The 25387-nt window shown below is 40.4% G+C and overlaps 2 protein-coding genes across 4 annotated transcripts; both read right to left on the bottom strand.

Moving 5' to 3' along the window:
* Nucleotides 1–725: 725 nt before the first annotated feature.
* On the bottom strand, nt 726–6721 carry dtd1 (D-aminoacyl-tRNA deacylase 1). 2 transcript variants are annotated; one of them, XR_001858527.2, is made up of 7 exons: nt 6259–6721; nt 5859–5949; nt 5142–5377; nt 3826–3923; nt 2568–2729; nt 2108–2187; nt 726–1163 (listed from the first exon to the last, which is right to left on the bottom strand). XR_001858527.2 is itself a non-coding variant. In XM_017712893.2 (6 exons), the coding sequence occupies exons 1-5, from the start codon at nt 6299–6301 to the stop codon at nt 2574–2576; spliced, it is 624 nt and encodes a 207-aa protein (XP_017568382.1). In that variant the 5' UTR covers nt 6302–6712; the 3' UTR covers nt 726–1163; nt 2568–2573. The 2 variants fall into 2 exon arrangements, 1 of the variants encoding a protein (XP_017568382.1); XM_017712893.2 differs by lacking the exon at nt 2108–2187 and having other exon boundaries at nt 6259–6712.
* A 7450-nt stretch (nt 6722–14171) lies between these two features.
* sec23b (SEC23 homolog B, coat complex II component) lies at nt 14172–24254 on the bottom strand. 2 transcript variants are annotated; one of them, XM_017712888.2, is made up of 19 exons: nt 24096–24254; nt 22323–22556; nt 21742–21799; nt 21505–21591; nt 21109–21345; nt 20932–21014; nt 20358–20502; nt 18491–18649; nt 18282–18397; nt 18049–18172; nt 17847–17927; nt 17607–17696; nt 17365–17471; nt 16899–17052; nt 16150–16227; nt 15896–16057; nt 15685–15771; nt 15155–15376; nt 14172–14932 (listed from the first exon to the last, which is right to left on the bottom strand). In XM_017712888.2, exons 2-19 carry the CDS (start codon nt 22541–22543, stop codon nt 14843–14845), a joined length of 2301 nt encoding a protein of 766 aa, XP_017568377.1. In that variant the 5' UTR covers nt 22544–22556; nt 24096–24254; the 3' UTR covers nt 14172–14842. The 2 variants fall into 2 exon arrangements, with proteins under 2 accessions (XP_017568377.1, XP_017568379.1); XM_017712890.2 differs by lacking the exon at nt 24096–24254 and adding an exon at nt 22657–24062.
* Nucleotides 24255–25387: the final 1133 nt, after the last annotated feature.

The raw sequence follows: 25387 nt of genomic DNA, 5'->3' as shown, positions 1-25387 counted from the left end.
TACGAGCGCGCAGTGGCTTAACGGGTCATGTGTCCATCGCAGGCGTGTCCCACGTTTCTATCAATCAATCAATGGCAAAATAAATAAACACATACGTTAAAAAAAACAATAATAAAAGAGAGAGACGTCTTTCCGTCAATGTCAACTCATCCTCTCTCACCCACTCACTTTACAGAAACCACGAACGTTTATATGTATTCTGCCTAGTCTCGAGCACAGCGCCTGAAAGAATGGCTTTCTGTTCTAGTTCAGTTGTGTGTGTGTGTGTGTGTGTGTGTGTGTGTGTGTGTTTTTACCTAATCGTCTTCTCCATTTGTGGTTTAAACCACGCCGGAAAAGTAGGTTATATCAAAAGAGACCATTGTTCTTCACAGACTTTCACTTTTCTAACAAAACTTCTACATAATAAACTTAAATATCATCAATGGTCACAGAATAACGCTTAATGTGCTTTTCTAACTGTACTCAGCTTCTGCACCTGCGGGACTGTTTTTCTACGGCTCAATGCAGAACACTGCTGGTCTAAGTGCACATATATTTTCATTTTATGAGCAAGAACAGATTACATACAAGCTGACGGTAAGGACTGAGGTGCCCTTTTAAAGTGATCGATTTTACCAAAGCAGTTCAACTTTAACTCAAGTTCACACTGACGGTTTGGACCAAACTTGAAATACAACCGAGTCAATCTTAAGTGAAATGCAATCAAATCAACATCACATACATTTTAAACTTGGTGTACAATGGTGTATTTATTATTTTTTATACAGTTTTTTTTTTTTTTAAATAAAGACATCTCTCCATCTTTTCAGGTGCAGATGTCCGTTTCATTAAAATCACAGGTAAGCATACATTCAAGATCATTCTAATGGTACACATATCGTCAATAAATGATTTGCTCCAAAAGCAGCACAAAGAGTGGTGAGGGTATATCCTGCTCAATTTCACACCGTCCTCCTCCTCCTCCTCCTCCTGTTTAGATACATCCCTAGGTTCAGAAGAAATTAAGGTTGTAGATTTGGTTGAAAGGGTGAAAGGAGATGGCTGAATAATGACCTTATGTCATTATGCGAGTCATGTTTAATTGCGCTACGCTGTTTAGAGTCCCTGAATGTGGCAGCGTGTGTCTAGAGAGTGGACACGTCAGTCCCAAGCACACCTTCCTAATCAGACAAAGAAACAAACGGAAAATAAAAGTTAAAACAAATCATTTTAATATGCCAACAAATACACTGGATTTAAAGTCATGGCTCGAAATAGTAGCACCCTTGACATTTTTCCTAACAGTGCACTAATACTTCCAGAAAAAATGCTTATACATGTTAAATATTCTCCTTTTTTGCATTAAAACAACACAAAAAACTGAGAAAAAGCCAAATATGATCATGTTGCTCTGTAAGGGATGACTGGATTTCAAGCACTTAAACCTTTATCTGTAACTACAGCACACTTTTGACATGTTACAGGTGTAATATAGATATCATAGTTTCAAGCAGTTCAAATAGAGAAAAGTTGAGTCAACTGCTGTGTGTGTTCCACAGGGAACAGTGAGAAACAAGAGCAGAGAAGAAGAATTGTCCACTAATATTAGAAACATAATTGTAGAAAAGCTTGGGTAATATCAAGGCTAGAAGTCCATCTCTAGGTATCTTAATGTTTGTGTCTACTATATGCAAAGCCTTCAAAAGGTTTGCAGGCCGTGGCACTGTGGCCAACCTCTCTGGACATGGACAGAAGAGAAAAGTTGGTGAGAGACTGCAGCAAACGATTTTGTGTATGGTGCAAAAAGAACCTTCATCAACTACCAGACAAAATCAAGCTGAGCTGCAGAAACAAGGTACAGTGTCAGCACACACACAATCCATCATCTCCTCTTTTTTATTCAGATCTCTTTCTTAGCAAAGAACATTATTCTCTTTACAGAAAACAAAAAGTACACAGCACTACGGTCGCAGATGTTTTGGGCACTGCGTTGCTGCTTTTTGCACTGAATATGTGCATGGCATTGTGAAATCCAAACTACCAAAAAAAATTGAGCGCTATGCAGGACCCACTGTCAGTAAAATGGATCTCAGAAACACTCAGAAAAACATACATCAAAAAGCACCTGGAAATGGTTCTGGACTGTTCTGAAAAGGCCATCAATGGGTCCAGATCTCAACTGGGAGAAGGCAAAATCTGGGAGACCTAGAGCAGATTGCAAAAGAAAAGTGGACCAAAATTCCAGCAGACAGGTGCAAGAAATTTATTCATTGCTATAGGACGTTATTCAGTGATTCTTTCCTAATGGTGTGCCACCAAATATGTGAATATCTTGTAGTGATTTGGAAAAAAAATGAAAAGGGTGCTAATATTTCTGGCTATGACTGTAGCACTGCTTGAAGTGCCACCACATGCCAAAAAAAACACACTGTAAACACATTCTTTCATTTCAACCACAAAGAAAATCGCATTTCATATAATTACTTCAGACTGAATTAATTCTGAAACTTCATGTGGAGTTATTTTATTCTTCAATTCTATGCACTTTGTCACCTCTCTGTGGGAATGTAACGTCTGTAACTTACCCTCAGCTATGGTTCCCTTTCTGAAGACACATCACCCTCTGCTCCACTGCTGGCATTGGGGTCCGCTTTCGAGCGCAAGGCACCCTTCTCCCTTCCTGACTCAGAGCTGCCTTTCGGTCGCGTTTTCTCCTTACGCTGCTGCTGTTTTTCTAGTTTTGAAAGCTTTCAAGCAGAACAAAAAGGAGGCAAATGTATATACAGAATGCAATGATGTGTGTATCTCATATTTTATGGTGATAATATATCAGATGTTGAAAGTCAGAATTTACCATTTCATGAAAAACCTTAATTCATTTAGAACTTGATGGCAGCAACGCATATCAAAAAAGTTGGGCCAGGGCCATGTCTACCATTGTGTAGCATCTGGGAACTGAGGAAACCAATTGCTGGAGTTTTTGGGAGAGGAATATTGTCCCATTCTTGTCTGATGTAGGACTCTTGCTGCTCAACAGTCCTGGGTTTTCGTTACTGAATTGTTTTGTTTCATGATGCACCAAATATTTTCTATTGGTGAAAGGTCTGGAATGCAGGCTGGCCAGTTCAGCACTCAGACTCTTCTTCTTTGAAGCCATGCTGTCGTCATGGATGCAGAACGTGTCTTCCTGAAATATGCAAGGCATTCCCTGAAAGAGAGGTTGTCTGGGGGGAGCATATGTTGTTCTAAAAACTCTACATACTGTTCAGCTTTGATAGTACCTTTGCAGATGTGTATGCTGTCCACAAAAAAGTTTTCTACTTCTGAAAGTCCCTGCCTCTCTAAAATGCTCTTTTTATACCCAGTCGTGAGCTTTCATTGCCCCCTTTTTGAGATGCGTTGCTGCCATCAAGTTCTAAATGAGTCAATGTTTTTCATGAAATGTTGAAAGTGAGACATTCTACCATCTCATATGTGTTCATTGTTCTACTGTGATAAAATAGGGGTCTGTGTGTTTTGCAAATGATTGCATTCAGTTTTTAATTATCTTTATTTACATTTTACAACAGCATCACAACTTTTTTGTAACTGGGCTTGTATATGCACTCCAAAGTGTTTAACATTGAAGAACATTTAAAGCTTAAAATAAACAGATTTGAACCCCAGATGTGTTTAAAGTGAAGGCCTTGCATTTAATAGAGTTTAAAAGCATAAAGTCAAAACATTTCTTTCCTGTCCATTGACGGTCAACATGAAAGCTTGCTTCATTCTATTGTTGACTTGGACTCAAATTTTACACCCCTAGTCACTGGTATGTACTGCATTAAATTCAAAATGTGGTACCTGTTTAGCATCTGTTGGTTTAGTAGGAGACTCTAAATGAATAGTGACAGGTCCATCATTCTGGATTTGCACCTGCATGTAGGCACCAAACTGACCATCTACAACACAAAGTTAGAGACTGATCAGTTTCCTTCAGGTTAACCACTTTTGAATGTGCTCACTGAGTTATTAGGTACACCTACAGTACCTCATATCTACACTCAATGTCCATTTTATCAGCTGCTCTTTGTAATTGTACAATTAGAGACGTTCTAATTACTATGAGACTACTATGTTCAGTCTGTAACCCAACTTCAGCCTTTTCATCAATGGTCAGGATCCCACAGGACCACCACAGATCAAGTATTATTTAGTTGGTGGATCAAAGTTATGCAATAACATTGATGGGGTGGTTGTGTGTTAGTGTGTGTTGCACTGGTACAAGCAGGTCAGACACAGCATTGCTGCTAGCACAGTGGAGCTGACCAAATGGACAGTGAGCGTAGATACATGGTAGATGTATGCAATGAAATGCTCACTGAGAGCATATCATAATGCTGACACTGAGCATGGACCAAACCCTACACGCTTTCGAAGTTCATGGGGGGAAAACCCCTACGTCACAGTATCTAGCGCTTCGGCAATAAGATAGCACAATCTAGATAGCCTTTGTTGCCAAAGCATGGATATGAATTGTGCTAATATTACATTGTTGAAATGTCCCACTGTAGCACATACGTAAGGTAGGCTATTTTGATAGCTTCCATCACCTTGTAAAAAAAAAAAAAAAAAAAAAAAAAAAAAAAAAAAAAACTACCAGCACTGAAACAATGAAACTGAACTCAAGTTCTTATTTGAATTCTCCTGTTCCACATTTAAGGGGGAACAGGAAAATTCAAACAAAAGGCAGGCAAATGTCCTATTCAGAAATGTTACCCGCATTAAAATAATAACCAGGAAGTTCTAAATCACTTTTTCGGGGGTAGGCAGAAATATTAAGATGAGTCTGTACTGGACTAAAATTAAAAACACAATAAAACATTTAAAACACTGAATTACTCCGCCGTAGTAATAATACACGCAAGCTCAGCTGGACCACTGGATGGGATCAATTGTTACAACACCTGCAGGTGATGTAATAGTAGAAGGCTGTCAAAATAAATTAGCCATCACATGACTTACAATTCAACTTTGAATTTTTGCTTCCTGTATATACAAACACAGGCAGGAAAACCTTAGAAAACTTGTTTTATTATTGTACATATTAGCCTAACACAAACAAAACAATTAACAGACTGTTTTTTTATGAATGATTTGTTGACAGAGTACTTCCTCACCTTTAATGAGCTCTGGCTTGTAAGCACTCTTCATCTGCTCCAGGATGTTGTTGTAAAAGGGCTGGGCCAATTCAGCAGGCATGGCTAAGTGAAAGTCAGGCTTGTTGCCTTTGAGAATACACTGCAGTGTGAACTGACTCACACACAACACCTCCAGTTCCTTGTCCATTACACTGTGACTCCATGCTCGGCCGTTCTCATCCTCAAATACACGTAGGTTCAGAATCTTGCGCACCCTGACGAACAGACACAGATCCAAACACAGACACACATACACTATGTTGCCAAAAGTAAAGTTCACGACTGGACTTGCTGCACAGGTGGCGTCCGGTCACGGTACCACGCTGGAGTTCACTGAGCTCCTGAGAGCGACCCATTCTTTCACTAATGTCTGTAGAAGCAGTCTGCAGGCCGAGGGGCTCGGCTTTATACACCTGTGGCCATGGAAGTGACTGGAACACCTGAATTCAGTGATTTGGATGGGTGACTGGATACTTTTGGCAATATAGTGCATGTAGTAACAGGCACTGACCACTTCATAAGATACACCTGCCTTGTCTGTATACTCACTGTCCATCTTATCAAGTGCACTTACCATATCAAACTGCTCTGTAAGCAAAAATGGCTACATTTACAAATTTCTGTTCATCTAGTTTTTAATGGCTGCAAACGCAAGACATACAAAAATAACCTTGCTGGACATTCAGCAGTACTTACATGTACTCTGCATCTTTCTGCGTGTCCTCTGCTGATATCCCAAGCAAAACGCAAAGCCCTCTCCCGATGGAGCTGATCTGTTCCTCCCCGACTGTCACGAGGTAACAGAAAGAGTGAGACGGCGACCCTGGGCACTCCGGTCACCCACAGTGAGATTAAAACACTTCATGAAGAGGAACAACTACACGACATCGGAAACAGCGCGTCAGCCGGTTTCCTACACGAGCATTCACGCGTTCATCTCACGCGTTCCCGCAGACGAGGCCCGTCGTTCTAGTGACAGCCTCAGCTAAAGTTAGCTCATTCATCCGGCTGCTTCACGAGCTTCAGCCAAAACAACACAGAGACCAACCACTAGTCTTTCATCCATCGATATTTCATACACAGCTTTCATCCTTACCCGTTACGCTCGCTTTAGTGACCCTCTGAATTATTGCTTTCATTGTTTTCGCCTGAGTCGTGCCCCGGGGAACATTTGAACTTCCGGTTTCACAGCCTTCAGTACCGACGTCACATAAACGTCAGCACTACAAGATTAGGCCCGCACCCCATGCCGTCCACATATTTCCTCATATAACATGTTCTAAAACGTGCTTCCGTGATCCGGAGGGCCAGTGCTACTTGTTTCTAAGACTACCTGCAGGACATTGTGATGCCAGTAAAGCTTTACTGAACAAAGCTGACCCAACCACTAGCAGCCAGAACAGCTCCAGCGCGCACACTTGGCAGATTTCTGCAACAGGCCATTCTTCCAAAAGATAGTGGTGGTGATCACAGTCTAAAATCTCCCACAGGTGCTCAACTAAGCAGAGATCAGGTGTCAAATTATTAAGTAATCTTACTCAACTGCCAATATAAAAACACACAATTTTCATTTAAGCCTAAAGTGTTTTTACATTTACAGCATTTGGCTGGCGCTCTTATCCAGAGCGACTTACAATTTGATCATTTTACACAGGTAGGCGAAGGCGGTGTTAGGAGTCTTGCCCAAGGACTCTAATTGGTGCAGTGTAGGGGGCTGACCCAGGCGGGGGATTGAACCCTAGTCTACAGCGTAGAAGGCAGAGCTGTTACCCACTACACTAACCAACCACCCATGTGTAGGGTTAAACACCATATCATATGGATGAATCATTTTCATACTTACCCAACCATTTTGTGAAATGACCCCTTACGACCTGTGAATGGAGGGCACTGGAAGAAGAACCCACTACCATCAGGAGTGAAACGTTTCATCCTAGAATAAAAGTGATCCATCTGAATAACTTGTAACTGAACCTTCCCGCCAAGTAGACAAAAGCCCCTGACAGCATAACACATGTAAGAAAGTGTTTTTGAAAGTGTGCATTTGGTGACAGTGATGCTTATGCATTAGTGCACCATGTACAGGACATCAAGACATAGGCCTGATTGCTTGAACACTACAGTGGGGGGTCCGGTGTCCTAGTGACCTATTTATGGATGTCTTTCCTATTGACTTAAACACAGAGGTCACTTCAGTCAGACGTTTTATTGAAACACTAGATAGTTGAGCAGTCTTTGTGACCTTCACTCTTACAATTTTCATTTTCAATGTGAGCTCAAGCTTCTAAGTAAAACCCTTTTGCCCCCCTGAAGGTTCCAGTAATTCTGCAAGTTGCTGTATGTTGTTTGTGTGTGTCTTTGGAACAATATGTAAATCACCTGGCAGACACATACAGTATATCCTCTCATAGTTATTCAACAGGTTTTGAGATAAGTGACACTTTTTCCACAGAAGGCCTCATTAAACTTTAAGAAAGTTTTTTTTTCCACACACAGACATTGGCCAGAGTCCTGGAGCTACTTTGCACACACAGGTAGGTCACAATAATAATGCTTTTGGCACTAAGTACTGAGATAATGGCAACAGATGCACTATGCACTATTTCTAACATATGGAAATATCACATACCACAAATGTCAAGTTATATCAAACCTCCTCTTGCAAAATGCTTAGAAAAGAAAAAAAAAACAAAAGCAACAAAACGTTTGAATATTGGTGATAGAAAAAACAACACTGGGGGAAAAAAAACAATTATTTTAAGACAATTAAAAACAGCCACTGACATTTCTGAAACTGTGCAAGCAAATAGGCAAATGCAACGCATTCCTCCTCTAAGAATTTTATGTTGTAGAATGTGTGGAACGAGAGCCACCGTCCATTTTTATTAATCCACAGCCTTTACAAATCAAGCTTCCTCTTCATTTTTCATCATCTTCACACCCTGAAGAGCTGTTAGTTGTGGGTCTGAAAAGGTTCAGAAATCTTGTGGAATATGGCACAAAATCTTCTTTGTAGACTATTGTCGTCGACACATGTGATGTTTTGATTGTTTTTACGTTCGGTCTTGTGTCTTCCTCTTCTTTAGGCATTTCAACTAAAAAAAATAATTAGAGTTTATGGAATGAAAAATGCACAAGACACATTTCATATATGCATATATGCAAAATTCGTGCAGTACCGCTGGATACTTTTAAATTAGTAATAAAAGACAAGTTACAGAAATGACGCATGATGTAGAGCAATTAAAAACTGGAGCTAAATCTTTTGTTTGCCCACAATGAAACAGCTCACTAGTGTGGAGGCATTAGCAAATCAATTATTTATCATAGATATGTTCAAAGTTTAAAATCAATCAGTTCATTTGAAATGTCTCAGGTGTAGCCAAGTTGGGCTTCAGCCTGAACTTCTCTTGTTCCAAGTGCTCATTTTCATTTTAAGTTACTTTTTAAAAATTTCCTTATTAAAAGGCATACATAGCCAAATCTGGCTTCATGTGGGTCAATTCAAATATTTGATCGACTGGCTGCATTACCATGTCTCCCGGCTTGACTAATGGCTTAAATTACACATGCTGTAATTTAAACCCCCAGAAGTAGCCCATAAATGTAACATGACCAATGCAGCTTGTGGACAAAAAAAAAACTTTCGTTCTGGGGTATATTTTCTGTATTTTGACACTAAAAAATGTACAAATAATGAATTTTACCCAGTAGGTGATTGTGGGGAACAAAAAAGGTGTGAAAGCTGTTCCATGAAAATTTTAACACCTGCCAATGCTGTAAGATGTGGAAGCATATCGGATCCAAGATTTAATTCAACATTTCTCATTTTTATGTGCAACTGAAAAATCGAATTCAATAATAATAATAATAATAATAATAATAATAATATCTGCCATCCACTATTTGGTATAGTAGTGTTTTATAAAAAAAAAAAAAAAAAAAAAAAAAAAAAAAGAGAGTTTGAGTATTGATCAGTTTCTTTATTTGGTGCCTGTAAGGCACAGCATTACCTACCACACAAGCATTTACCCCTTTGAGGCCCAAACTATATTCCAAGGACATAATAAATGTGAAAATACTCTTTTATATTCACAAAGAGCAGCAACATCTAAACATGAATCTAGATGAAATCAGATTCAATTTTAGGGTTGGTTTCCTCGGCCAATCCTTAAGCCTGGTCCTGGACTGCACAGCATTATGAATGGAGGTTCTCCATTGAAAGGAATATATATTATAGGACCAGGCGAATTTACGATTATTTTTTCGTTTCAATCAACGAAGTTCTGCTAGAATACATCACTCAGGTATCAGCAGAACTCTGGACACACATACTCACACAGCTTATGCACACGTGTGCTGTATGTACACCATGTAGTGCTTTGGGACTTCGTAGCATGACAGTGCCAAAACATCAACTGGAAAACGCAACCTAAACAAAAATGTATATCTGGGACGGTGAAATTCCAGAAAGTTAGTCTGGATATCTGTGCGGTTTATTCATAGATATGCTTTTTGGAAAGCTCACTCCTTCTTGCTAAGCCTGTTTGTATCGTATACAAAGTACGATTCATGCCAAGCAGCAGTTTATTGGCTAGATATAGTTTAGATCACATCACAGACAAACCCTCCACCACCACAGTGAACGGCTACACATTGGGATATGCAATACTGTAAACCGTTGATAGTCACGTCTATAATATGAGGAATAAAGTGATAACAGTTAGACTTAAATACACAAAACACTCGGGCCCGTTGCCCTCTAGCCATTATCTGACACAGGCGCAATGACCAACACACAATCCGAATTACCTGGCGGGTCATTTCTGTGTTGATATCTATAATATCCATAGGTCCCGAGCATGGTCCATATTCCCACTGCATACAGCATGGATGCGCGCTTATTCCATTTCACAGCATCACCGGACATACTCAGCGGTCGCTTATTTATACCACCTTTAAGAACTGACCAACTTCTCTCTCTCTCTCCGTTCAAGCTGCGTGAAGACTGCAACTAGGACAGTTTTCGTGGTCGATTACAGGACGTGCTATCAAAATAAGAGCACAAAACAAACGCTATCAGTATTAAGGCTATTTAACGACATCGCTATCCAGATGCTTCGCTGATACTCGGGAGAAAACCGTACACAGAAAAAAATCGGGTTTTGAACATTTTTGTTTAACACATGGTGCGATTTTTCCAAAACCCCTTTCATGGTTAAGACCCGGAGTTCCTAATATGGGTGTAACACGTGACTACAGTGGTCTATACAGGCCAACACGAATCAGTGTGGATGAGTTTGTTTGTTGACCGCTGTCTTACCAGTATGGTGGAAGAGCATACTTGCAGAAGGGAATTAGTCTCAATACGTCTTATAATATTTGCATCGCATATTATCCACTGCCTCCATTCTGAAACTACACCGCTCCCCCTCTTCTTCTGCAGCGCGGGTCGCAAGCGTTGTGAAGAAAGTACCAGACCCGGTTTATGAAGAGCAAAAATAAGACGACTAAACAGCAGAGGGCGCCCGCGAGTGAGTCCTCAATGAATGGGAGTAAATGGCGCTCAATAGTTAAAAAACGTAAAATTAAGTTTCTAATCACTCGCCCCAAACGTTTCTTTAATTTTAGAAAGCAGAAGGATGTATTTTAAAATAAACCCAAAGAAATCGCACCTGTGTATTTCCCTTTTCCTACAGCAAACGGTTTCGGGCAGCAGGAGGCGGGCTTTACTGCTAGAGCGGCATGATTGATGGGCGAGCGGAGCAGCTCATTGGCTGTTCGCGTTCAGTGACGTCACGGATGTACATGAGGCGCCTTTTTAAACTCCTATAGCTCGAGTTTAAAAGCTCTTAAAGATATAACAGCAGTGTTAAAATGTTTTGTGATGTTCATTGTTCAGGAAATTATTTCATTACTTTACATTTATAAACTATGATTTTGCGCAAATGCTCAATATCAACCCATTCAACGACTACAGGCCAGTTGCGTTGACGTCCCACATTATGAAGACCATGGAGCGACTGCTTCTCCCTCTTCTCAGACCCCAGGTACAGCATGTACTGGACCCTCTCCACTTTGCCTATCGGGAGAGGATTGGTGTCGAGGACGCCATCACCTACCTCCTCCACCGAACCTACTCTCATCTGGACAAGGGGAATAGCGCTGTGAGAATCATGTTTTTTGATTTCTCCAGTGCTTTTAATACCATCCAGCCCCCAGTTCTCAGAGACAAGCTGGTGAAGATGCAGGTGGATCCTCACCTGGTGCAGTGGATCATGGACTATCTCACCTGCAGACCACAGTACGTGAGGCTGACTGACGGTACATCTGAGACTGTTGTCAGCAGCACTGGAGCACCACAGGGGACTGTGCTCTCCCCCTTCCTCTTCACTCTCTACACATCAGACTTCCAGTACAACTCTGAGATGTGCCATCTGCAGAAATTCTCGGATGACACTGCCATCGTTGGATGTGTCAAGGGTGGTCAGGAGGACAGGTGGTACAGGAGACAGGTGGAAGAATTTGTTGCTTGGTGTCGACTGAACCAACTGCAGTTGAACATATCCAAGACCAAGGAGTTAGTGGTGGACTTCCATAGGTCTGGACTACCCCTGCAGCCAGTCTCCATTGAGGGGGTTGATGTGGAGACGGTCAAGACCTACAAGTACCTTGGTCTGCATCTGGACAACAAACTGGACTGGTCAACAAACACGGACACCCTGTACAGGAAAGGACAGAGTCGGCTCTATTTCCTGAGGAGACTGCGGTCCTTTAACATCTGTAAGAAGCTTCTGCAGATGTTCTACCACTCAACCGTGGCCAGCATTCTCTTCTACGCTGTGGTTTGCTGGGGAGGCAACATGAAGAGAAGAGATGCATCAAGGCTGGACAAGCTGGTCAGGAGGGCCAGGGCAGTGGTGGGAGTGGAGCTGGACTCTCTGGTGACAATAGCAGATAGGAGGACTTTGGATAAACTGCTTTCTATCATGAACAATGATAGTCACCCACTTTACACCATCATCATGAAGCAGAGGAGTGTGTTCAGTGGCAGACTGCTGTCACAGAGCTGCACAACAGACAGACTCAGAAGATCATTCATTCCGAGAGCCTTCAGACTCTTCAACTCCTCCCATCGGGGACGGGAGGCTGCTGCTGACTGAGTTTAACCCAGTCGCACTACATGGACATTATTCAACTACTCAACCGCTTAATTAGTTATTCACAATTACACTTCCCCAACCTCTCTTACACTGAAGTACATTTACTCAGGGTGTGGTATTCATATATTCACATATTCACTTTACAGAACTATATTTTTTTACATGTACATATTAATAATTCTATGGCACATCAGTCACTTTTATAACTTTTATAACCAATGTCGTTTGCACTTTGCTCTGTGAATTTATTTATTGGCCGTTAGAAAAATCTACTGCACTGCTCCATCTACAGATAGTTCTTTACCTTGTACAGAAAGTTTCTATACCCTTATATATTTTCTATTGTTCTGTGTTTGATAGATGTTGAATATGTTTCCTACTGTATTGTGTTGTTGCTGCTGGATGCCTAAATTTCCTTCGGGATCAATAAAGTATCTATCTATCTCTCTATCTATCTATCTTTTTGTACTCACCCGGGAGCGCCCTCTAGCGTTTCAGAAAACCGGAAGACATTGCAGAGTGGTAATTTTGTAACCCTAACACTACACATGAATTAATTGGCGTAGTTGTTAGAAACACTCCACTTTAGGCTTAAATGAAAATTAAAATTAAATGATAATTAAGAAGTGCATTGTGTGTTGTTATATTGGCAGTTGAGTAAGATTACTTAATAATTCGATTTCAATAGTACTTACGTAAAACGCTAATCTTCCAAAATGCTGCCCGAGTGTTTTAGTGGTATTTTATTCACTCGCTATTTTCCTCTCCTGCAGCCAACAATTATGCTCTTATTTAAGAAGACAGAAATAATGACGCAGGTAATCGTGTCGTCATTTTGCCGTGCTCTTATTATGCCTATTCGCTGCAAATACAGTTAATTGTGACAACGTTGTGACAGCCGACTGTTTTGGTGCCCCGACGTTGTCTACGTCGTGCTCTCTACTTTGTCACAACGTAGTTGTAATGCAGTAGAAAGCTGTGACAACCTTGTCTGACAGTATTGTAGGAGATTCTGACGACGTCTTGATGACGTCGAAGAGACAGCAAAAGTAATCTGTGCCGCCGTTGTCTGTACGTTGTCAAAACCTCCTGGAATCATTATAATAAGTACAGTTTTAATCAGTATTACACTTGATAACAAATGTAGTTAAGGAGCCTATCCCAGGCAGCTTTGAGAAAGTGTGTATATTGTCCTCACTCTCCTGTAATACAAGAACTCTTTCCTTTGATCAAAATCTGATCAAATTTAACACTTTATATGCTTGAAAATGAACACTATACTGTTATTGAATTTGTTGTTAAATAAATAACTGCACTGGGGTAAAATTGTAACTCTAAACTCAATTGCACATGTTGAATACTACAGTAATCCAAGTAATATTAAGAAATATGGCCAAAATTAAATGGTGAGCAATATAAAATACTTCCATGTGTGACTATTCACTGTTTCTCTTACATAGAAAGTGTTACTATCATATCCTAAAACTCATTAAGGCCTACTTATTGAGGTTTATGAATTAAAACTGAAGTGTAATTACATGCGTGTCAGGCATATGCTTAATTTTATGACCGTTTATGACCGAGAAGGGTATTCCATCTCGAAAATGACAGTATCCTCCCTGTAGACACATTACGTCGATTTGACAGCTCCCCAACTTTTAACACGACATGGTGTTTCGGAATCTCTCTGTCAGATTAGCTACAGCCACACCACTGTTGTTACACAGTTCACTCAACATTAGAGAATCTTTACAAATCCTCAACACCACACCGCCACCCACCCCTCAAGGCTGAGGCAGGTGTCCAAAATGTATCTATGGGAACACAACACAACAGGGGGGGTCACTTTTGCTGAAATAAAATTTATGCATAGCATTCATTATTAACAATCAAGTTATATCTGGAATGTAAATCTATACATTAACAATTAAAAATTCTTACCATGAGAATTCTATGCAGTGGAGAGAAAATATTCTTGCGTTAGACAAAAACCAAATGATCCAAACAGAAACAAAACTCTAACAAGGACAGGTCAGAAAGTGCCCTGCAGAAAAACTGTGCCAGTAAATAATGGATTGAAACTGTTCATTTGGTTCTATGAGAGCAAATTATAAACCAAAGTACACTCTACATTTCTTTTTAAAATGACTTACTGTACATGCTTCAAATTTACAGATCAGGAAAATCACACCTGCATATTTGTACCTGCAGTTACACTATAATGAGACACAGTGGGCTTGTTACAATTGTAGGCATTTGAACCTTGACCAGACCTCCCATGTAAATGGGATGTTATTTTGACTAGTAAACCGTTAAATCAATCCCAAGGTTGTATATGTACTTCTGCGTACACCACGACTTTTGACAAGGTTTTGCAACCTTGCATACTCAAGAATTCTTGAACAAAGATGAAAACACTTTGAGGCGTCAAGGCCAAAGGCTGAAATGAAAATGGCAATTCTCCCCCACAGTGGAGGATCAGATTCATGTTTTTGTTCTTCTTCCCTTTTGCACGCTTCAGGCTGAGCTGGAGACAGCAAGTTTCTTCAGATGGTCCATGAACACTTGGAGGCTGACGTCATCTGTGAGAATGGGTGCTCCAGCCTCCTAACAGGTTTAAATGTACAATTGGTTAGATAATGTTAAAGATTTACAATCTTTATTTAGGTAGGTTTCTTTGACTACTATTAAAATGCCTACAGTGCATTTTAATGCAATCACAACATGCATGAAGTATACAAGACATTAAGACTTGGACAACTATAGAACACTCCACCAAACCCCATTAATGGCCTGTTCTACAAAAAGGCATGTGAAGGTGATATATACCTGTCCCCAGGCATAGAGGTTGTTATGCGTTTGGGAGGGGTTCACTTTAGAAAGCAGGAAGCGAGCCTGTGATCCTCCATGCTCTGTGTCAATGTAGCGGGGCATAGGGAAGCGGGTTTGCAGGATCTCCTGAGCATCATCTAGAGGAGCCTGCAACAGCTGCTTAAAGTTCTCATACTCTGGCATGTCTTGGTAACCTGCTTTCCGCCACTGAGCAATAGTCTATTAGGTGAAAAAAGAAGAGGAAAACAATTTAATCTGTGAATAAAGCTCAAAGTGCATTACAGACAGGTGATGAAGCTTAATAGTAATACAATGACATGGATCAAATTAAAAGGAATACCATGAAACGTTGAGTTTCAAGTAAATGCAAAATTAAAGAGCTACATTTTTAGATGCTTCTTAAAAGTGTACATTGAACCTGACTGTCTAATAAAAGGTGGTTCACAGTTTAGAGCTTGCTCATCCACAACATTAGAAATGTCACTTATCTAATACTTGGTGACACCACAATAAAATGTTAATAATACCTCTCCATGGTAGATGACCAACTGGAAGAACGTGTCCATTAATAGAATACGATCTGGAAGGATACTGCTGCTGTCCAAAAGAACAGGCTGAAGAAAAAAGGAAAAGAAAAAAAAAATAAAAATACAATCATCTGCTGTTGAAAATCCTCATAGAATCTCTTCTACATTAGGCACTTAATTCTGCATGAATGCATGATGTGTGTAAGCAAACCTCAGGAGGGCCAAAGAATGAGTAGGAGTAGAGGATGGGCTGGATCATGATAAGTGACTGCGTTAGGTCCTGGCACAGAAAGTGGTGCCTGTAGTAGGATGACTCATCAGGGCTGTTATTGAACACCTGCAGAAATGGAGATCTCCTCAAGTGGAACATGAACTGAAACCAAAAGATCAGAGAAAAAGAATAAAATGATCCACTGTAAGAAAGTAAATCATCCATATGCTTTATTAGACGAGTTGATGCTTCACCTGAGGGTAAAGAGACAGGGATTCCGATAGCCTGAAGGAATTGGGGTCATCTTTATTGAACTGTCCGAACTTCTGGCACTGAAACAAACATCACAACTCAATATAAGAGAAGACAAAAAGCACATTGAACACTCTCTTGGACTGACTAACAGGAACTTCCCTTGGCCTTGTGCCTGAACGAAAAAAAGGTTTTCAATATGCTTATAATAGTTCTGGGCATACGCATCACTTCCTGTGAGAATATAAGATCAAATGACATGAAAAAAAATGGCACAGCATCTTGGCCTCAGAACAAACAACTGGACAATAGCAGTATAAACAGCCACTTCAAACATGCACAATTGAACATTAACAAAAGCCAGAAGCCCATTTATCTGTGCATATATTCAATGTTTTTCTTCTTTTTTTTTAATTACTGTAAGGGATAGCAAACAACATATTTGCTGTTTGACCATTGATACGGACAGAGGAAAACAGAAATGTAATGAGGAGGGATATTCAATTGAACTGCACTTCCTTAATGCATTTTTACACAAAACAACTGAAGCAGAATCTAGCATTTGTACTATTTTACAGTACTCACATGGTCAGGCTTTTACCACATCTTTTTTACATTATTTATTTGTTTGTTTGTTTTTTACAACAACAAAAAAAAAAAAAAAAAAAAAAAAAAAATCACTTGTATTAGCATTTCAAGATTAAAAAGCTTCTAAATAAGCTTCCTGTACAGGGCTGAGGTGAGAACTCACCAGACGAATGAGCTGTCTGTCAAGCCAACGGAGAACATCTGGACCTTCCTCTGACTCTGCCCTGAACACGCCCAGCCTTGCCATGAGAACAGCAGCAGCTTCCTGGTCGAAGGACGACTCAATGTGCTGAATCTGAGACTGTGCATCTGCCCAGCTGGCCGTGGCACAAACATAACTAGCTGGTTAGACATGAGTGACGCATACATACACTTCACAAGCTAAAATCTATTTTAAGAATGTAGGAAACACCGGTATTCTCTGCATCAGTACTAATGGAGAACTAGCCTCAGGTGAAACAATTTCAAGCTCAAATACCAAAGGGATTACTCAGTGCTAATAATGCATTGTGGTTTTGAGACAAATATGAAATAGACTGTCATGGTAATATACCTTGGTGACGTCAAGAAAAAATGAAATCTTGAAATACAGGTCTATAGGGAGGGCGGTGCAAAACACTGTTGCTTACTTTCTTGCGATGGTGGTGACACGGATCCTCCTCTGCGTGTTAGAGTGTTGGTACTGTGTGACAAACTGGATGGCCCCTCTGCCTCCCTGAGGGATAGGAGAGTTGTGCTACAAAAAAAAATAAAAATAAATAAATAATAGTTAAAAAAAAAAAAAAAAAAAAAAAAACCAAACACACCACACACCAAACTCATTCTCTAGTGCATAAATTGATTTTGCTCTACCACAAAATTTCAAACATACCTGATTCACCACTTCAAAATATAGAGCAAGTGTGGTGGATGGGCTGAGACTACAAATCTTCCACTGGCAGGTACCACCAACTCCCAACTCCTACAATCACAAAACAAGAAATTGGTTTTAATACATTTGTTTCACAAATAAATGCACTGGCCTGGCAGTACAGCTCTGAATTCACATATGTTCTATTCAATATTATTGAGGTTTGGGTATATAAAGAAACAAGATGTTCAGATTACTTACATTCTCTGAGACACAAGGTCCCTTACTGTTGAGAGACACACAGGGTCCAATAGCTCCTGCCACTTTCAGTTCTCTCGAGGTCTGATGCAAGACATTAGCGAAAACAGAATATGTTCTAGTCAGTTATATATAGATGAACTATAATTGACTCCTTGAGTCTAGTGCATTAACATTATTACATTTCTCACTGAATATGAGTTACCTTGACTTCTAAAACTCCTCCAAAAGCCATGTGGAATTCCCCATTGTAGTCTTTACTGAAGACTCTCTGGAATGTCTGCTTGAACAGAGAGGTGTTGAAGGAGTCTCCCATGACAATGTGTCCCCTGATACAAAACCACAGAATAGTTATGTACATAATGATGCATTACAATGATGAGGTCAATATTTCATAGGACATTTGCGTGCACATACTATAGATTTTCACTTTCATACCCTGTAAGATTGGACAGACACTTCATCTCCAGTAACCCAGTCTGGTCCAGCGCAAAGGCATAGATGTCAATGCTGTGTCCATTCACTGCAGCACGGTTCGCCAAAGCCTCGTAGTACTGCAACATTTCAGCGAATATTACACTATATATTGTAATATTTTGTAGCACAGCTCCAACAATGCATTTTAATTATAATGATTCACCATTTACCTTGATAGCCTTCTTCATATGACGGGCGTTGTCCTTTTGAATGTCATGCCATGACCGGATGGGAGTCTTCAATTCATCTCCTACCACCATGCCAGGACCCTGGGTGGGAGGCCCTCCCATGAAAAGCATCACACGAGCTCCAGTATTTGGGAATGTACCCTATAACCATGGAAAACATTCTTGTCAGTAGTCTAGTAGAAAACCACAACAACCAGGTAAGCATAAACATTTGAACAACTACTGCAGATGGTATACATGTTAACTGGTATAAACAATCACAGCTACCTATTACATGTCATGAAAACCAATGAAAAGACATTAAATCTTTTCATATTTGCTACATGAAATTCAAACCAGATAAGCAGGTAATCTGAAGACAAAAACTACTGTCTCATATTTACTTTGTGTTAACAAAACCCAGTATTCAGGTCCACTGGGCAATGCCACTCAAACAAGATGACAATCCAGTAAAGAAAAAGGGACCTTTGACCCTTAAATGCCAGCAATACATGATTTGTAGTCACGAGCCGATTAAGAATATTTGTGGCAAAATTTAAAAGGAAGGCAAGGACATACTCTACTCAAGTCACATCACATCAATTAGGATTGGAAAAGTAATGTTGAGCCAAATGTGCTTTAACAAACTGACATGCATGAACAGATAAATCAAAACATATATTTTCTTATACTTTGAAAAACAACTGCTTCACGGTTCAAAAGATCAGCACTTCAGAACACATATGTAAACGTGTGCCCAGCACAAAAACGGAAATATTTGGTTGAATCCTTTTATGTAGTCATAGCTCACCCAGACCTCTCTTTTGAATAACAGAGCAACCTTATGCTTATGGTTTAACTCAATAGCCATCTGAGTCATGATGGCTGGGTCTGTTCTTTGGTGTCTAGGCTATGACCATCTTCTGTTGTTTTTGATTGGTGGTTTGATGTAAAATGGTCATATGATCATTCCGTGTTCTGCTGTAAGTACGCTGGGGCAATATGGCTGCTGCTTTACATCGGTTTTCTGTTCATTTTGTATCATTTGTGTATTTGTTTTGATGCTTGCCTGAAAAGGCAACCTGAGCCATCATATCCACTGAGATACTGGCAGAGAGCAACTTATTGGACTGGCTGTTGTGTGACACTGTATCGGGGCTATTATGCGGCCTGGACCGGCCACTTGGGTGATGCTGCAGCGCAGCTGCAGGGCTCTCTGGACCGGTGACCTAAACGGCGTGACATCACATGACCTGGGCTGGGTATTTGGTTGACGCTGCACTACAGCTGTGAGGCTGCCTGGACCGGTAGTGCTCGGCTACATGAGTAGCGCTATGCCACAGCTACATGGCCTCTGACTGCATTACAGCTATGAGGCTGCCTGGACTGGTGGTGTTTGATTGAAGGAAAATGCTACCCCTTTGTGGCGAAGGACATCTTCAGCCTTTGAGGCTTCCTAGGCCGGCCTCCTGTGTGATGCACCGTAGTTGCATCATAAGACTTTCCCTCACTGCAAAAGACTCTTTGCTGGCTAGCTAGCTAGTGTTGACTGTGTTGTGTTCACTGAAATTTCTTTCACTGTCTGTGGGAACTGTGGAGTGTGTGCGTTATGTATTGATTGTAAAGCGTCCTTGAGCATGGGAAAGGCGCTATATAAATAAAAGTGATTATGATGGTGATATTATAGTGTTAATGTAATCCTTATGCTTGTACAGTTAAGTATATACTTTTTCTAAGGCATTTTTAATATTAGCTGTCCTAAATTCTGGGATAACATCTAGAAACAATTTTTCTCTCACTTCAGGATCAAACAGACTAAAAACCTATTTTTTCTTTCTTTAAGGAAATTATTTATGCATGTTAAAAGTACCTCCAGTAGTCCTACAGCAATGGAGAGAGCAATGCCTGTGGAACGAAGTGGCCTCTTTCCCTGTGGAACAGGCCAGGGGTCTCTCTGTAGCTCACCAAGTAGGTCAGTCAGGTTCATATCTACTTTATGAACAGGCTGCAGAAATCTAAGAAACAAAGGTAGACAGAAAACCTTCAAAACTGAAACTGCCCTATAAATCTTTATGCTCACTACACATTCAAAAACAAGACTAGATAAACCATCTCATTAATATCCAAGTCTACCTGGCATTTACAAGGGTCAAGGTGCACAACATTACAAGAATGCTCCAGAGTTTTTCAACCTAATCGCTTTATGTATAGCATAGTCAGTTATCACAGCCACTCATTTAAACACTTTTCCCTACACTTATTAAAATAACGGAATACAAATGAACTCGCTAAAGCACTATTATTAAGCCTATTATAATTGTGTTTTAAGTCAACACATTTCCTCCTTATTGCTCAAGTACAAGAAAGCTATTGTTTTTGTTAATCACCTCTATACTACAGATATGGCAGATAGAAATTAGATGGAAAATTAAAAGTATCTTGACCTGCAAGAAGTGGCAGCATCTTGAGGGGCCAGAGGTCGGCCTTGCTGTCCTGAGGCTGCTGGCTTCATCAGACCCAGCATCTCCTGCAAGCAGGATGCAAGTCTTTTCATATAATGCCAGTTCATCAAGGGCACTTCAATGGTACCTCTTGCTTAATGCAGACATTACGCTACTTACCTGAATCTGTTTGGGAGTAAGCTCCTTGGTCCCACGGAATACATAACTCTTGGCAATACCCTCACAGCTGAGCTCATGGACCTGGATCATACGGCCAAACGTAATGAGCCCTACCAGGGCATTTGGAGGCAGCAGGCTGAGAGACATCTGCAAAGACTCCCTCAGGGCTTGCAAGTCCTCCTCCTCCAGGCACGTGTCCACCACATACAGGAAGACAAGTGGAGTTGGGGGACCACGCTACAGACAAGCGCACAGAGAAGTGACAATTATATCAAACAGAGTATTATTTATTACCTAATATTTGAACAAAATATATGACTTAATATATGCTATCTGTCCATACAATACAGAAGGACTGTGTGTACTATAGAAAATAGATGGAATCAGACTGTTTACCTGTACTATGTACTCAATAGTGGAAAACTGTGGCATTAGTTCAGCGGGCTGATTCACCTCTGAAATGCCTGCATATGATGGAGGGAACTGTAGTAGAGAATATATAATTAAACTACATGCACTTACAACACCATATTTGCAGGAAACAGTAGATGTCTACACAGAAAACTCTCAAAATTGGTCACTTGATTTCTAACTGAAATGTGAAAAGTTCCTTGTTATGCATTTGACACTTACAGGGTTTCTCTGGAAGCAGAAATTGCATGCCCAAATCTTAGCTCTGAAGTCCACTTGACTAAAAAAGAAAAACATGTCTCACATGACTACCACAAAATATCGGACAGATATTTTAGAATAAGAAGCACTCCAACACAAGCGCATTACCTAAAATCAATTGTGTGGACTTTACAGGAGAAGGAAAAAACATTTTACGTTTAATGCAAGTCAATGGAAGCAGACTTTTCCATCGATTTTTTGGCAATTTCTTTTGATCCATTCATCATGAAATGTACACACATTGCAAAGGACAAAAGGCAATTTCAAATGAATTATATCAGAAAAACAGCAGTACAAAGACAACATTGTTGTCTTTGTACTGTTTTCGTTTAAACATTTTTTAAAAGTATTTTTACCATTCTACTTAAAAACATGCTAATACTACCTAATAAAAACTAATGGAAACCATCAGAAAACCCCTTATTTCTTTTTGACTTCTAATTACATTATAAGTCTGCTTCCAACACCTTCCAGCACCTACAGTGCAACACCAACGTTCCTCAAGCAAGCAGGACATCAATATTTATCTAAATGTGACCTACCAGAGGGGGTTGAGAACGGCTTTGCAGCTGGCTCGACTGCAGAGCACAGGCTCATACTGCACAGGAGGAAGGTCGGGACGCTCTTTAAGAGGAGTGAAGAGGCAAGAGACTGGAACCACCAGTCTTGTGGCCTCTAGTCTGCTGGAGGGCCAGAGGTTCCAACTGCATCGTACCCCATCACGGTCCTCATTCTGCTGTATAAAGTCCTGGTACGTGGCCATTCCAGCAGAGACACTTTAAGCAACCAGGCAAACAGTTAAAATGAGCGACTACTGCGAGAACTCAAGACTTTTAAGCGTTTGGGTAACGCCTCTGAACTGGAATGACAACATACCACAAAGCTCTTCTAAAATTTCAGTCCGCACTGCATTCTACGCAAGAACGACTTTTCATTCATGACATTGTTCCTTTCGGCAATGAACTGACTGCAAAGATTAAACGGAGGGGAAAAAACTAACATGCGTCATAACGCTAGAAAATGTTCAAGCAAATTTTAATGTCAAATACCGGGTCACACCTACAGCACAACCAATATCGACCGAAACAAAGCAGCCTGCTGGCTGGCTGGCGAAACGTGAAGTCATAGAATCCAAAATACTAACTGGAGCGGACTTTATCCCTTGAACCAGATGACACGATGTACGTTCCAAGCTCACTGTGCCCAGCTTATCAGTTTTTTCTACATTTACCTTATCTTTTGCTTCACTTGATGACCCTGGCTGTCAAAACGAACTACTCAGTCAAATGATCGCTTTTGCGCACTCAAAGAAAGCTCCCAGTGTGTTAACTAGCTAACCTACCTACCAGCTTATCATGCATTCGCCGTGTATAATGAATGTAGGTTACACCACCAAAACACATTTAACATACATTTCTAATTCACAAAATATACGTAAGCGAGGTTAACAGTGCATCATCTGCAGGAGCTTGTTTGTAAAATAACACAAAAAGCGCATATATCCAAACGTGGTGAATGACTGAAAATTCATTATTTCGGTAAAAACACCCGTCGGTCACACGAGCGATTAGACTGATAGCCTAGCTAGGTTATAAACCTTTGGATGGGCGCACACACTATCAGCAGTACACGTAAACGGTGACGTGAGGGCAATGGTTAACGTGCTGTTATTAGAATAACGTAACAGGAGTCTTTTTTTTGTACTGAAAGTGTTTTTACGGACGTTGAATCACGATAATCTTGCACGGAACTGTGAAAAGAACAGCCTTAGGAAAAGCTAACTAGCTAACTGCGCTAGCTAGCTAACATTTCAACGCGAGAAGATAACCTAGCTAACGAACCCTTTAAGTGCATATAACGTGATGATTATAGTCCTTGGAATAACTGGGATACCCATGTAGGTCATCTGACATGTAAACTGTATTCTTACTCGGTGTTTCTATGAAGCGAAGCAAAAGGGCAACACCAAAATCGCTGTTTTGTTTAGCTTAACGTAAGAGCTACAATGGAAGCTAGCTCGCTAGCTAGTAGAAAAATGTAAAAAAAAAAACACTTTCGATACAAAAGCTTAGCTAGTTAGCTTAAGCCAGTGCAGCTAGATTACACAGCTAAAACACAAAGCTCTCCATACTTCGCCGTCAGTTAACAAACAGCCTAAGGAGAAGCTCCTGACCAATCTGTTGCTGCTAGCCAGTTAGCTGGCTGGCTGGAGGAGCCAGATACCGGCTTGTGCTGGTGTCTTAAGAGTTCGTGCTACGCTGGACACCGGCCTAGGGCAGCTCCTGTAACATTAGAGGTAATTCGACGTAACCTACCTTTAAGTTGGATCCGGTTTATGATCGAAACGTCAATAAATAATGTATAAATAGAACAATACTACGGTTCAGATGGAAAAGACAACTTTATTACGAAGAATTCGCCGCATCCATCTGTTCTTGTACCACCGTAGAATGACGTGTTACTATACATCCTGCATCTTGCCATTGGTCCTTCTGTTCTGATGTCACTGTCGAACGCCCCACCCCACAAAACCCTTTAAGCCACGACACTAGATTTAGACTTTCAAATACCAGAGCTACACCAAGAACAAATAACACGACATAGCACAAGGTGTACAACACTACACACACCATACACAATTTGTGCCATCAGAGACAAAAGTAGGACGTCATTAACATGATAGGAAGTCAGGGTACTGGTTTTACAGCATAGCAGCATATTTCAGGTCTTTACATTTTCAAAATATTTCCATCAAACGTGTATATAATAATGTATGTAGTATAACAAAATAAAATAATAATAATAATAATAATATGATGATGATGATGGTGATGACATTATACCTGATGCTGAGGATCAAGGTGAAGTGGGGCAAACCAATAGCACATCATCATTCAACCCATCATAAGCCCTGAAATGTTTTCTTTCATTCCCTCACTCTCCCAAAGAAATGCTTGGATTTTCAAGTTACAATACTGTTCAAATAAAACTCACACCTACGTGACATACTGACAACCTCATCTTTACAATCATGTTGTACTTTCCTTCTTTCATCCTTCCATTGTGCCATAATACTTACTGATTTTATCTTAAAACTATGGCTCATGCCCCACATTTTGCATACAGAGCTAAGAGATTATTCCAGTTTTTTGGTTCTGCCTGCAACACCCGGGCTGCCCTAACGCATCTAACACCTTAGCCCTTGTTTCAACACTATCCTAACCTTTTCCTGAGTAAAGTAAGACATCTTAACTACCCCTTCCTGAATCTACAACTTCTTGGGTAACAGGAAAATGTATACGCAGACATACAGTGTACCAGCTATGTACATATAATTTATGGGAACACAGAATACGCAGATTAAAATAAATTTGCAGGTAATATAAAGACAATAACGTACAGAAAATGTACATATTATTTAGAGACAGGAGATGCACACTATCCAAAAAACATAATGGTACATATGGACAGGCAGTATGCATGATAAGGAAGGCCCAGTTGCACTGCCTCAAGCTCTGCTGGTGCAGTTCTACATCACCATACTAGAATCACTCGTGACGTCTCCGTCACGTTCTGCTCTGCATCTTCACACACCAAGCATAAGCTT

Source organism: Pygocentrus nattereri, chromosome 30 (genome assembly GCF_015220715.1).
Source record: "Pygocentrus nattereri isolate fPygNat1 chromosome 30, fPygNat1.pri, whole genome shotgun sequence".
Classification (NCBI taxonomy): domain Eukaryota; kingdom Metazoa; phylum Chordata; class Actinopteri; order Characiformes; family Serrasalmidae; genus Pygocentrus; species Pygocentrus nattereri.
The sequence above is the reverse complement of the archived record's forward strand: the minus strand, read 5'-3'. Positions and strand labels throughout refer to the sequence as shown.

What these genes read in the sequence shown, in the direction of transcription:
- dtd1 (XM_017712893.2), bottom strand. Translation starts at nt 6,301, where the DNA reads ATGAAAGCAATAATTCAGAGGGTCACTAAAGCGAGCGTAACGG. An exon ending in CAGAAAGATGCAGAGTACAT is followed by an intron (nt 5,378 to 5,858) that starts GTAAGTACTGCT and finishes TCTGTTCGTCAG; the next exon opens with GGTGCGCAAGATTCTGAACC. An exon ending in CAAGCCAGAGCTCATTAAAG is followed by an intron (nt 3,924 to 5,141) that starts GTGAGGAAGTAC and finishes TTTGTGTTGTAG; the next exon opens with ATGGTCAGTTTGGTGCCTAC.
- sec23b (XM_017712888.2), bottom strand. Translation starts at nt 22,543, where the DNA reads ATGGCCACGTACCAGGACTTTATACAGCAGAATGAGGACCGTGATGGG. An exon ending in GATGCTGCCACTTCTTGCAG is followed by an intron (nt 20,503 to 20,931) that starts GTCAAGATACTT and finishes TTTGTTTCTTAG; the next exon opens with ATTTCTGCAGCCTGTTCATA. An exon ending in GAGGAGTTTTAGAAGTCAAG is followed by an intron (nt 17,928 to 18,048) that starts GTAACTCATATT and finishes GTCTTGCATCAG; the next exon opens with ACCTCGAGAGAACTGAAAGT.